The 13,706-nt window shown below is 50.6% G+C and overlaps 2 protein-coding genes across 2 annotated transcripts in view; one reads left to right on the top strand and one right to left on the bottom strand.

The window, feature by feature from the left end:
* The window catches only part of WDFY2 (WD repeat and FYVE domain containing 2), a 236,378-nt gene extending 233,537 nt beyond the window's left edge, over positions 1 to 2,841 (top strand). Inside the window, exons 11-12 of the mRNA XM_006879517.1 lie at positions 1,169 to 1,277; positions 2,812 to 2,841. Coding sequence (XP_006879579.1) covers positions 1,169 to 1,277; positions 2,812 to 2,841 — 139 coding nt within the window. The remainder of the gene's footprint in view (positions 1 to 1,168; positions 1,278 to 2,811) is intronic.
* A 7,306-nt stretch (positions 2,842 to 10,147) lies between these two features.
* The window catches only part of DHRS12 (dehydrogenase/reductase (SDR family) member 12), a 52,735-nt gene continuing 49,176 nt past the window's right edge, over positions 10,148 to 13,706 (bottom strand). Inside the window, exons 9-10 of the mRNA XM_006879518.1 lie at positions 11,884 to 12,021; positions 10,148 to 10,257 (exon numbers count right to left, since the gene is read on the bottom strand). Of these exons, the coding sequence (XP_006879580.1) occupies positions 10,148 to 10,257; positions 11,884 to 12,021 (248 nt within the window). The remainder of the gene's footprint in view (positions 10,258 to 11,883; positions 12,022 to 13,706) is intronic.

Here is a 13,706-nt window from a genome sequence, read left to right on the forward strand (position 1 = left end):
CTTGGCAAATCATCTTGCTATAGTATAAATAGCCATTGTTGAGGTTTTTTCCTGTTTTTCTTTTTCTCATACCAAAATCCACTGGCATCAAGTCAGTTCTGATTCATGGTGACCCTCCATCCAGTTTCCAAGGAGGAAAATCTTTATGAAGTAAAGCAGGTGGATTTGAACTACTGACCTTTTAGTTAACAGCCCCAATACATTATGCACTATGCCATCAGATCTTTTTATATATTTATCTCTCTAATATCTAAATATAAATAATTTTAGAAGTGAGTCTTTGTGTTCATTTGGTTATTCTCCTTATACATGATGAAATGAATAAAAGAGTTCTTGTATCATTGAATGAGAGAGGAAGAGACCTTGGCGATATCCTTATTTAATTCTTTGGTGTAGAGACCCTTGCGGCAAACCGAAGTGCTTCTGAAAAATGTCAAGTGCTCACAGGTAGACCCTGCAGCCCTTTTCCCAGGCACTGTCTCTGCTCCACCCCCGTCACTGTTTTTTCAGCCTCCTCTCTGGACACGTTTGTGGTGTCTCCAGAGCCACTGCCCCGGGAGCACGGAGGCAGCCAGCAGGCCTGAGCGCTCGAGAGTGCAGAGGCTAGAAGGGAAGAACAAATCGTAACACCTATTTATTTGCTTTTGATTTTTCTTGTTAAACCTTTCGGAGACCACAAAAACTCAGCTTCTTGGCAGGGGGTAGATGAGTGAGTAGCCCTTCAGTGGGAGTGACAATTCTTCTATTCTGGACATTTAAAAATAAACTTTAAAAAAAATTATATAGCAAAGGTGGAATATTTTACTAGTAGCAGGGCCTTCTGGGATCAAACTTAGCAGAAGCACTTTGTTTTTGTTTTGTTCTGCTGTCGTTAAGGTTTGTCCAAAGTTTAGGTAGAGGTTTTCTCTGTGGAACCTTGCAGACTCTGGGGCACCAACAAATTCACCAGAACACTTTTGGAAATTTATCTTCATTTGGAGACTCTTAAGAATTCTTCACTTTTTAAAATTCATAACTAGTCTCCAAGGAATAAAGGTAAATCTTGGGAACTTTTTTGTTTTCTCAGTGTTAACCATCTGACTGAAACGTAAAGCTTAATGTCCTCCCCTCTGCATCCCTCCTGGGTCATGACACCCTCTAAAGCCCTCTCCGGCTTTGTCCCCTCCAGACGCGCGCCCACAGCCACCTTCCACGACAGCAAACATAACATCGTGCACGTGCATTTCGATGCAACCAGAGGGTGGTTACTGACTTCCGGGACCGACAAAGTTATTAAGGTAGGCACTGCCTTATTTTTTTTAATTTTTTTTTTTGGCACTGCCTTATTTTTGAAAGCTGGCATCTTTATCCTTCCATAAATGCACAGAAGCCCCAGGAATCTGGTTCACAACGTTAAACTTCACAGGGAGCAAACTGGAGAGCCTCCGTTTGTTCCACGTGGGACCCAGGCAGCACTGATTGTCCACAGAGAAGCAATGTGGATCCTACCTGCAGGGAACAGCCATCTGCCTGGGACAGTCCCTGAAGAGGAGAATTCTCATGGGATTATTTAAACAGCCTCGGGGATTACTTTAAGAGTTCAGTAATAGGAGATGGTGCTGGTAGAAGACTTCACAGAGGTCAGGGTTGAGCTGAGCCCTGAATAGAAAATGCACTTGGGTGAGCCAAAAGAAATAAATAAGAAATAAGATCTTTTTCCCAGAGAGAGCAATTATTCCAAAAGCACTAATCCAGGGCTTCTCCCAGGGGCGTGGTAGGCCACAGCTTGTGCCATACTGAGGGCCCCAGGACAGAAGGGTCACACCTGCGTCTTCTCAGAGACACCAAGGCCACCCTGCCCTGTGTAGTGCTCCTCTGGGCATAAGGTGGTTAAAATAACGCCCTCTGGGCAAATTCAATAAACTCTGGGAGTCTGGAGGTCCTTTGTTTGTAAAATGAGACGAACCTCTGTGTGCTGAAGATTAGTTAAGATGCGCCTGCCCTCGACTGCCCAGTCCCCCACCTGCCCCATCCCCCACCTGCCCCATCCCCCACCTGCCCAAGCCCTCACCTGCCCAGTGCCTCACCTGCCCAGTGCCTCACCTGCCCTGTCCCTCACCTGCCCTGTCCCTCACCTGCCCAGGCCCTCACCTGCCCTGTCCCTCACCTGCCCTGTCCCTCACCTGCCCCATCCCTCGCCTGCCCAGGCCCTCGCCTGTCCCATCCCTCGCCTTCCCAGTGCCTCACCTGCTCCATCCCTCTCCTGCCCAGGCTCTCCCCTGTCCCATCCCTCACCTGCCCCATCCCTCACCTGCTCCATCCCTCTCCTGCCCAGGCCCTCCCCTGTCCCATCCCTCGCCTGCCCCGTCCCTCGCCTGCCCAGGCCCTCGCCTGTCCCGTCCCTCGCCTGCCCCGTTCCTCACCTGCCCCGTCCCTCGCCTGCCCAGGCCCTCGCCTGTCCCATCCCTCACCTGCCCCATCCCTCACCTGCCCAGTTCCTCACCTGCCCAGGCCCTCACCTGTCCCGTCCTCCACCATCCCTATGATCAGTGGAGGATCAGATCCTTGTGACACACAGGGTTTGCACTGACCAGTTTTGACAAGTCACTCGTATCAGCTGAATCGCCTCTTCTAGCTGCCTGCTCATGCTTTTCAGCTTTTTCGTGAACTTGCTGATGTAAAATATTTTCCTATGTAGATGTATAATTCATGATGTTACCTAGCTGATCCCTCATGAAAAAGTTGCCTTTGAAGAGTCCACACAGGTGCGCACTGTTTATCCTCAGCACAGTGCATGTTTGAATCAGTCATCACGTCTCTTCCTCTTCACAGCTGTGGGATATGACCCCCGTAGTGTCTTGATCGCAGCCCTGGAATCAGGAGGAGGACCGGCCAGAGACATGGTTATTCTCACCCAGCTCCTTGTGGAAGATAGAAAGGACCGGCAGACGCGTGGGGTAAAGAGAAACCGCAGCACCTCAGTGGGTTTGCCCAGAAGGACTCAGTGACCCTGTGTACTGTGGGAACCAGGCTTGAACACCTGGAATGTGTTCATACACTATCAGAGAAGGTATTTTTTAAACAAATGATCGATCTAGTCTGGCTGTGCGACCTTGTTTTGTGTATGATGGAAAATCCACGTGAGGCATTTAATTTTTTCATTTTTCCCCCCAAGACTTCATGTTATGTGTTGCTTGTGTTGAGGAGAAATGAGGGGACTTATCTGTTCATGTCTTTCGGGTTGGCAGAAAGCAGTTCCCGGGTTCCCATCATGTCGGCGTGCATCACGCCGTCAACGTCTCTTCACATCGCTCACCCCCTGCACCTTGTCTGACCGTTGTCACTGCTTCTCAGTGTCACTTCCTCTCTGTGTCCCTGCTGCCATGTGCTCTTCATGGAGAGGTCAGGACAGCCAGCTCTGTGCACGCCCTGCAGCTGCTGAGCCCCTGATGAATGACCTGTTTGCAGTGCCTCGTCTGCACCCACATCCAGGACAGGTCCCCGTGTCCCACCTCTGTTCTCTTCCCTTGGAGAGCAGCCCCTGCCTTCGTCATCCCCGGAGGTGCTTTCAGCATCTTTCAGCTTCTCAGTGCCTCGATCATGGAAAGCTCAGGAACTGCCTGGGCCTTCTGTTTCTTGGTTTCATTTGGCATAGCCCTCCCACACCCATAATACTTAAAATTAGTAACAAAAAACTCCTGCTTGCTTCAAGAACCAGTATTTTTAAGACACCCTTCTCCCCTGTGGCATCAGCTCCAAGTTGACCGTGTTCCTTACCAGAAGAATGTCATCCATCCCTCGCCGTCTGTAGTTTCTTTCCCTCTCACAGCTGGGTGTCTAACCTGGTGCAGCACTTTCCCTCCTCAAGCTGCATGTGCCCTGCACATCGGGCACTGCAGGCTGCGGCTCAGGCTGCGCCCTGTTCAGAAGGCGTGAGGCTCCAGGACGTGAGCCTGAAGGATGCTGCCACTTAGAGGGAACCCGGTCCCGCTTGATAATGCAGGATATTCCTATGGTAGTGACTCAGCTCAGGATGTCTAAGTCTTTATTCTTCAAAAAAAATTGCTTCTTTTCATGTGTGAAAATAAAGTTGGACAAGAGTTAGCTGCTGACAGGGACCACGCACTCCCGTGTTCCAAGCACTTTACACGCACGGTCACCTGTCGGGGAGGAGCACCTAGGAATCACCAATGAGTCAAACAAAACAGTGTGGGTGGTCGTGCTGCCGCTTGCCCGCCCTGCCCCCCTCCACACTAGCTTATTCTCTTCTGATTTGACCCTTTGGCAGTACCATTGGGGTGAAATTCAATCTTTCCCTGTTTTTCCTCTTTTCCTGAAAAGCAGTATCCCCCGTCTCTGATCATTGGTGACTTTCTAACCATGGGCAGTACTACGGGCCATACTTGTCAGCCAGCCTGACACCAACAGAGTGCTCTCCAGGGAGGGTGGGGCTCTGAGAGGTCACTGCTCCACCAGCAGGGCCAGCGTGCATGTCCTGGGCAGCCACACCACAGGGTAGTCACTGCTGAGATCATCAGATCAGACCGACTTAAGACCTTCACTCCTAAGACTGCACCTTGCACATCATACACACACACACTCTCACAAATTACTGTGTACCCTCATTGCCCCTTCCACACGACCCTTACTTGTCACCAGTCAAAACTCTTAGAAATTCTTTGAATCTCTTGTGCGTGATTGTTTCATGAGAGAGCTTTCAAAAGGGAATTACATTTCACGTATTGCAAAGTTGACTGTAGTTTATTACTAAGACCTCAGCTCCTTACTAAGCTATATGTAGCAAAGTAACTGTGCATTGGAAATACTAGAAGGAATGGCTGTCTTCCCTTCCAGAACTTGGGAACCTGGCCTGTCCACTGACAGGCACAGTTTGGCCCAGCAAGCCTTACATGACCGAGCCGGTGAATGCCGTCCTGATTCAGGAAGCACCTGCCCCATTGGATCCCCTGTGTACACTGTGGTCACTCTAGTCTGCAGCCTGCACTTGACTCTGGCCTTGGCTGTGCCCCAGCCCTCAGAGGCATGAAACCTTGTGAGTGGTCTGTCTGCTCAGAGACCATAGATGGGCGAGGCATCCATCGCACACCCTTTCCTTCTCATCTGATGTGGGTGCTAGAATTTGGTGAAAAGAGCTTAGCAAACCAAGCACGCCATACTGTGAATTCTTGAGAGTTTTACAGTGTCTCCACCATACTTGTAACTCGGAAATAGTTGCTGGTGTTTGGTGTCCCCCCAGTGTTTTATGGAAACAGAGGCTTCCCTTATGAAGAGTGGCAGCTGCCACAGCACCCGGCTTTTCTCCCACCTACGTTAACGGCCACAGTTCTTGCTTTGCCCTCCTGGGCTCACACTGTACATGGATTTTGCTCCCTTAGATGCACAGCAGTGCCAGCAGGCGATGCCTAGCATGGCTGTGTTGAAAAGGTGACTAAACTGCATGTTATACATGTAGTTGTGGCTGTCAGTTTGGCAGAACAAAACCATTCACATGTTCTGTTTGTCCAAAGGAATGAAGCTGCTGGAGCCTTCAGCCTCCCAGACCACAGCACCAAAGGGGGGTTTTAGATTAACTACTCCTCTCTCCTTTCTTATCAGGTCAACCAGTCATCATCAGTGTATTAGGGGGTATTTCTCATTTGATTGTTTGATTCAGAGAATCATAAAACTGAAAACTTGGAAGGGCTCATTCTAGATTCTAAGAACACAATTCTTCACTGATCCCAGACAAGTACATATTACAGAGCTAGAAAGAAATCTAGGAGGAGAGTTCTTAAGGAACAATTACTTCTGAACATTAGCTGGTGATGGTGGGCATGGGAGCCAAGAAATGGGGTGCTCTCAGGAGCAAGGGTGTTCCTGTTCCTAAGTGTCCTGGATGCTTATTAGGGGCCTGGGCCCTGTGGTTCTGAGTAGCTGGGTCCTGACAGTGAAGCAACTACTGCAGAAACCCTTCCTGTCCTCTTCCCTACAGGCTGCCGAGGGCAGGATTTAAGTACAAGTACAGGATCCTGACACTGCCCATCTGGTGGCCTGAGCCTCGGCCCACTGCTTCTGCCCTTCTCTGAAGCATTGCCAATCTGTTTGTCTCCTGAGCTTTACTTGGAAAAACCATCACTTAATTTTGCCTAACAGTGATCACTTTTCAAAGCCCTAACACTGGCTTTTAAGCCAAAGGATAGCTCCAAATTTTGTATCATTTACTAGACATAAATATTCATCTAATTTGATTTGTTTGGTTTTCTCTCTCCAGAGAAGTCTAATTGTATGTAAACGGATCTCTTCACCAAGATTTGTATTTTAAAATGAAAGCTCATTGCCAAATTTTTCCGCTTTTTCAATGATTTTAAGTTGAATTTTCCCCAATAGGGAAGTAAATGTCTAGTAACTTGATTATAAAACCAGAAATTCAGTCCATTGTAAGCATCATGGTCCCTGAGTGCCACTTGAGGTGCTTGGAACAGGACACTTAGTGACCAGTGACCAGTGCAACCAATGCAGTGGCAAAGGTGAGCATGGGTCCCCATCCCAGGAACTACCCAGCGCCCTCACCTGGCTGGAGGGCTTTTACAGAGAAGGGGTTTGAAGATGAAGGAAGGGGGCATTGTTGAGAGGAGTAAGAGCCAGGTGAGCAGGCTTTTAAGGCAGCATAAGAGCCCCAGCAATAATGGTCTTAACAAATTCTGTGACTGTTTATTCACTGAATCCTGTTTACTTGTTTATCTCCACTGCAGGATATAGAAACAGAAGCTGTTAGCTTCCATGCTGAGCTAAAATTTTGGCCTTAAAGTCTGGGAACCTTTTAACTAACAGAGAAAACTATAATAGGATAACAGGATGCCCAGTATATAGGAGAGAGAAAAAAAGGCTGGGTCAATACTCAGTAGGCTTGCAGATGACTCCTAATTAAAACTGTGTTAAGTATTAAAAAAAAAAACACCACAAAGCCCCAAGCACTCGGGGACCACAGATGTTTGTGGATGTCAGAGAGTGGCCAGTCCCCCGTCTGCAGCCAACAGCTTGATCTCTGGTACTGTTAGATGCTGGTCTGTAAGTGAATTGGGAGAAAACTTTGGCCTCCACTTGGCAAGGGCCACTGCGATGAGGGTGTATGCTCTGCCTGCACAGTCTAAGGCTAAGGAGGAAATCGAGGCCGCAGCTCCCACCCCTGCACGCAGCCCACAGCTGTCTGGAGCAGCCTCCTCTGCAGGTCCACCTCGGTCTCCCACCAAAGGGCTCTCACCAGGGAGCGGCTGCTCGCAGGGTGGGTCTCGGGCCGGTTCTCTTCTTCACCATTCCGCCCACGTGCCTTTTGCTCACAGCGCCCACCTGTCACGTGTGCACAGCTTCACAGTGTTTGTGTTTAAACCTCAACTCAGCTTTATCACCAAGACCTACAGACTTCCCAACCCTGAAGATGGCTAGCTGGCATTTTTTGCCTTGAAACACTAATCTTTCCTGGAGAAGCCTCTTGGGCCCAGTACATGAAAACACTGGCTGGGGACTGTTGTTGATGTTATCAGGTGCTGTTGAGTCGAGTCCAACTCATAGTGACCTTATGAACAAAAGATCTGAACCCTGTTCTTTCCCGGGCCATCCTCAAATTAGACCTGTCCAAAATAGAGGGCAGGTGTGTGTGTTTACTAAGCTAGGGACGCTTGACAGGCATGGAGAGCTTCTCGTCAGAGGTGTGGAAAGGAGAGCAGAGCCTCGTGTAGGGGTTGAGTTAGACGATATTCTGAAGGTCCCTTCCATTCCTGAGGGTCTGTGCGTGTCCCCTGTCATTAGCTGTCTCTCATCCGCAGGACTGGCTTGGGTAACGGAGAGCCTATGAACATGTTTTTATTGTCTCCTGTCATATCAGTGAACTGCTTTCTGGATTCTTGTCTCTTGACCCAGCAAGTGTGGTTTTAGAAAGAGAGGATGAAGGAGGTGGACACAGTCATGGTACCATCTCATTAAAAACATACCTCACATGTCCACCTTTCTGAGTCAAAAGAGCACCTCAGGATCTTGCCAGAGGATGTGTCAGGGTGGGGGCTGGTTTAAAGGTCAGATTTACGGTCCAGGCTTGATACTGGTGATTCTCACACCCGTCTCCTTCCCCTCCACCCCTCTTGGGTCTCTGGGAAGCATTAGAGAGTGAATTCTGACTAATAAAAAGGGAAATAGGTTTGAAATGGCATCCATGTTTTTATTTCCGTGGATGGCAGCCTTCTGTCAGTAGCATATGCTAAGAGGAAGTATGGACCAAATTGTGCATCACTGTTCACTGTGGAATAACCATTGTACGCCGATGTATTTGTTTGATGCCATTTGCCTTGCTTTTTAAGTGACTTGTTTTTCAATGTACTATTGTTCACATATCCTTCATATATGAAGTACAAAAACTGTTAACTGGACAACAGGGAAGGTGCTACCCTGCTTCAGTGCCTGCCTAACCACTTTATCCATAACCAGGGGCCTGGACTCGACCACTCGGCGTGGCCGCCCGCCTGCAGCCCGCAGTGGACGTGTCCCTCTATGAATGTCTTTTCCTTTCTTCTTTTGAAAGTAGCAAATTCTCCAAGGGGTCAGGGCTGAGAAATCAAAACAGACTTCTCGGATGTGGTTCCAGCCTGGCTTGTCCGGCATTTGCCAGCTCTCGACGCCCCCGCCCAACCACCCGGTCTCGACACTAACTTCTTGAATGTACTTCGGTGGTAACAAGCAAGAACTCCCTGTGTCTGGATCCAGTTCTACATTCAGAGGCTGCTGAGCGCCCCGCGTGTCTCCGCCCCCTCACTTTCCCACTGTGCTTCTCGCGAACCAAAATGGACCGTCACCATGGTCAGTGTCAAGGACTCTCCAAGCAGAGTGTCCGCCATGGTTGAAAATAAATTTCTGCAGAAACCTGACTGCTGTCGTCCCACTCTTTGTTGAGCTGTAACACCCTGCCTGTAATCCCTGGGGTTCACCCTGAGGCTGCTGCCCAGTCTTGGGGTACAGGTGAGTTTCCAGTTGTCTGGACCCCCGGGGAGAGATGCTTCTGCTCTCTACAGACACGGCTCTGACCACAGCAGCGCACGGTGGGGATCTTAGAAACCGTCCTGCTGCCCTCGAGTCCGTTCTGATCCCGTGAAGGTGAGATGACACCTGTCCCCAGATCACCAGGCCTTTCTTCCACGGTGCCCCTGGGAGGATTCAAACCTCCAACTTTCCAGTTAGTAGCCAAGCCCAGGTGCTTTACGCCACCCAAGAAACTGTAGCCAGCTCATCCATTTTAGCTGTTTAACAATAGTTGTCCTTTAACGCGTGTCTGTTTGCTGAACATTCCAGACCACAGAGCACGTACTGCCAACAGCAACCTCTCAGAGCCGCTCAAGAGAATGATTTTTGGGGATAAGAAGGGGTGAAGAAACCAAACCACCTCTAGGGGACTTTCCCTTCATAGTCGGCCTCTGCAGAGTCCACACACCCTACTTTATCCTTTTTGTGAGGGGCAGGGAAAGGGTCACCACCCCCAGTGGACCCTGACCCCCAAGGCAGGTGCACAAAACTACCCTCTCCCGGAGTGACAGGCAGGCGGCTCTGGCTGAAGCCTGCTATGTGGACTGGCTGGCAGCACCCCGCCAGCTCTCCCAGCCGTGGGCGAAGGGCCACCCATTTCACCAGGAACACCACAGTGGCTGCTGACGGTCCTCAGTCTGTTCACTGGTTTCATTACGACTTTCCCAGGAGTCACTTGGACACTTAAAATGTGAGGCAGACACTTCATCAACAGTACCAACCACAAAACTAGGTGTGCAATGTGACTCAGACGAGCTTAATCCAGGCCACGTTTTATCCTCTGCTTAACACAATTCTACCTGTCCCTGGTCAAGTGCACAGCTCAGGCAAAGCCAAACCCCACCCCAACCCCTCACCCCCCTCTGCAGTGGTCAGCAGTGGACACTGGTCAAGCAGGGAAAGAAAAGAGGGAGGGTCAGATCTTCCCAGTCATTCTCCCTGCCTCCCCTCCGGCAGACTGCATCAATATTAAGAGTAGAATTTTTACTCTGAAATAACAGGACAAGAACCTGCTGCTAAAGGTCGAGGTGAGCTTGTGCTTGGCCCCAGTCAGCTTTATTTTAAAATACATGGTTCTGTTCCCCGGAGCTGCCTCACCGGCCTATTTAAATCTCTGAGCCAGCTCCTCCAGGACCTCAGTTAGCTTCTCCTTTTCAGCCGGTGAGGACGATGTCCAAGCAAGAGGCAGGTGCTTGGAAACTGGTCTCCGATCTAAAGGGGAGGATGAAACAAACGTGCTCAGGCCAGGTCAGCCTGTGGGGGAAGCGGCACAGGGGCCCATGGGGGACACACAGACCCTGTTCTCTAGGGTCTCGCCCTAAGGAGGCCTTCAGTTCAGTATGGAGAAATCCTACTGAAGGAGGGTGGAGCTGCGGTGGCTTAGTGGCAAGAAGTTGTGCTTCAATCCCGAAGGCCCTCAGTTCTCACCCACCAGCTGCCCCGCAGGAGAAGGATGGGCAAATCTCCTGTGCAGTTAACTCCCTCTAAAAACCCGCTGGAAGGTCTGCTATGTGTCGGTTCCATTTCAGAAGACTCAACAACTGAAAAGAGGGAGCTCTGGGAGCCTAGTGGTAAGAAGGTGCACTGCCCACTCAGAGGACTTGAAGTGGTTCGAATCCACCAGCCGCTCAGTGGGAGAAAGATGGACAGTCTCCTCCCATGTGATTTACAGACTCTGAAAACCCACTGGAGGGTCGGCTGTGAGGAGGTTCTGACTTGATGACATACAGCTACACCACTGAAGGAGGGACGAGAAAAGCCACAGGTCTCGTAGACCAGAGTTCTCGGTGGCCTGTGTGTGTCAGTAGAACCGTGCTCCCATTCTTAGTGGCTGGTGTTTGGGAAGTAGATTGCCAGTCCTTTCTTCTGGGGCATCTCTGAATGGACTCAAGCAGCCCACCTGCCATTGCAGCCACGTGTGTTACCTGCACCATCTAAGGACTCCCCAGGAAGGAGAGGAGGCCCAGATGGAGGACGGGGTGGGAACGTTGGTAGCTCACACGCAGGTAACTGCATTGGTGGGAGTTTGGAGTGGCCCAGGTAAGCTTTTATCCCTATTTTGGGGAGCAGTTGTTACCCATGGTGTTTTTGTCCATTATCTCAGTGGGTGGGATTCTCAGGGACCAGACCAGGCAGAGGAATCAGGCATGACAATACCCTGAAGAAGGAGTGCTCTGCCTCCAGCAGAAGCCAGGGTCTTCTCTGCATCTTCACCCACTGAGCTGGAGCTGGGAGGAGGCCCTGGTGTTCCCTGGTGTGGGTCCTTCTCCACTCAGCCCGCACACACACACCCAGCCCCAGCTCTCACTGCTGACAAGTGAGAACAAATTCCCAGCAGAGCCTCCAGCAGGTTTCCACTCCTGGATATCTCACGGGGGGGTGGGGGGTTGGAGATTGCCCCTGATTCTCTTGAGGGGCTGCTGGTGGATTCAGCCCTTTGAATTAGCAGGGCAACTCCATGTGCACCAGGCCATCAGAGCGTAGCGTCTGCTCCCACCAAGCCTGGCCAGGATCAACGACAAAAATACAATAGCATCTTCCAAAAATAGTGAGAGCAGGGGCTGCTCAACTCCCCTCAAGCCAGGACCACCTTTCATCTCTAAGGTCTTGTCCAGGACTTTGATTCTGAGGCTTTCTGTTTTCAAAGGACCCATCAAGTTCAAAGAGACAAACAAGAAGAAAGGGGTGGTAGGAGTGTTGGGGGTGAGAGTGTACAGTCAAGGGGCGAAGCAGGGGCAGAACCAATCCCAGCGGCCGGAAGTCCTGCCTCAGTCACCCCACCCACGAACCAGGGACAGGGCCACAGCAGCTCATACAGACAGGAAGGGAGTTAGTTACCTTGGAAGAACTGGCCACTGGGGTGCGTGGTGGCCGCTGGGGACAGGGCAAGCCACAGGACCGTGTCCGCACCCTGCGCCTCTGAGCGCAGTCTGGTCTTCATCCTGGCGTGGAAGCCGGGCATGGACAGCCGCACAGCTGGGGAGGAAGGGGACAGAGACCATGACAGCATTCTGGGGGAAGGGAATTCGATGTGGTGACCTTATTTTAAATGTCTCCTCCAAAGAACCCCAAATGCCAATTATTACAGAACACAATGGGGCTGTACTTTCTACTTGAATATTTCTCCAAGCTGTTGGGCATCTCTGGTGGCCTGGTCTGGGGAGAGTTGAGCTGCTAACACAGAGGCAGTATCTGGCGGTTCGAATCCACCAAGGGAGAATCTCCTTGATGGACAATCTCCTCCTTTGTAGTTTACAGAAACCCGCTGTGAGTCGGTTCTGATTCTACAGCAATGAGTTTGAACTGAGTGTTCTGAGTGTGGAGGGGGAGTCAGAGAACCTTATCAGGAGGTGGCCCCTGGCACTGGGCGGAGAACAGTCTGCAGAAGGTGCTGGCATCTTGCCCGAGGGCCCAGGACAACCCATTCCAAAGGCCCCTCAGAAACAGCTCTCAAGGGGCCCAGGCCCCATGCTGAGGCCGGAAGTTAAAGCCCAGGCTCGGCTGTGGTCGTCCCTCTGGGAGGATCTGGACACTTGGCCTCTTAGACTGACTGACTTCTTTTTAGAGAGCATTGTTAATATGAAGCGAAAGGCTCTTTTTACTTCCTCTGCCATGCAGCCTGCATGCCCTCCTGCTTCCCCCTTGTCCTCAGGGCCACACAGTGGTGGTGGTCCCTGCACAGCCCCCCTCAGCCTGGTCTGAGCACCTGCAGCCGCCCAGCTCATCCACCATGGCCTTCCAGATCCGGGCGGCCTGGACTTGTGACTTGGCTGCAGGCAAACCCGCCTTTTCCCACAGACCTCCAGGAACACAATGTCTCTAAATCAAGCAAGTTGGGAAACAAAATAGTTCTCTTGTGAAGCCAAGGAAGAAAATAAACCAGAGAAAACAACATTTAGAAGCCTTACTGAGGTTAGAGAATTTTAGAGATAGGAGTCATATAATCTAAGCCTCTTCTTAAAAAAAAAAAAAAAACAAAACAAACAAAAAAACAACATCAAAAATAAATTTTTCTTTTTATAGAAGTACAGCTTGTTTGCTGTACAATAATTAGGCACTAGTGATGAGTGAACAGGAGGCAATGAAACCTTTTCTCTGCTAGCTGTGGGCAGTCAGTGTTCTCAGCTGCTCACCAGGGTCACCCAGAGGGGCCTTGGAAGAAAGGCCGGGTGATCACCTTCTGAAAAAGCATCCATAGAAAGGCCAGCTCTACGCTGACTCACACGAAGGCCCCTGAGTCAGAATCAGCTGAACCAGCCCTTGAAGAGAAGCCGCATGCAGAGAAAGGCAGAGGGGCAGCGAAAGAGAGGAAGACGCTCGCCAACGGGAACACGGTGACGACCACCATATGGTGGCACAGGACAGGGTGAAATGAAGATCTCCTGTTCATAGGGTCACTGAGGCTTTTGGCCTGTCCAGCCACTCAGAGATGAGCTGTTCACATGCTCCCCCTATGAGCACCATAGAGGCTGTCATCACTGGTGAACCTGCGGGCCACGGGCAGTGCCATTCCACTCTACCCCACACGTTACAGCCAGGCCTACTAAACACACACCTAGTTGTTGTTATGTGCCATGGAGTCACCTGTGACTCATAGCATCCCCGTGTACAAAAAGCTCTGAAGCCTGTCCTCTCCTCAGCCAGTCTCACTGACTCCAAAA

Source organism: Elephantulus edwardii, unplaced genomic scaffold (assembly GCF_000299155.1).
Source record: "Elephantulus edwardii isolate Elephantulus edwardi_28Jun2011 unplaced genomic scaffold, EleEdw1.0 scaffold00004, whole genome shotgun sequence".
NCBI classification, from domain to species: domain Eukaryota; kingdom Metazoa; phylum Chordata; class Mammalia; order Macroscelidea; family Macroscelididae; genus Elephantulus; species Elephantulus edwardii.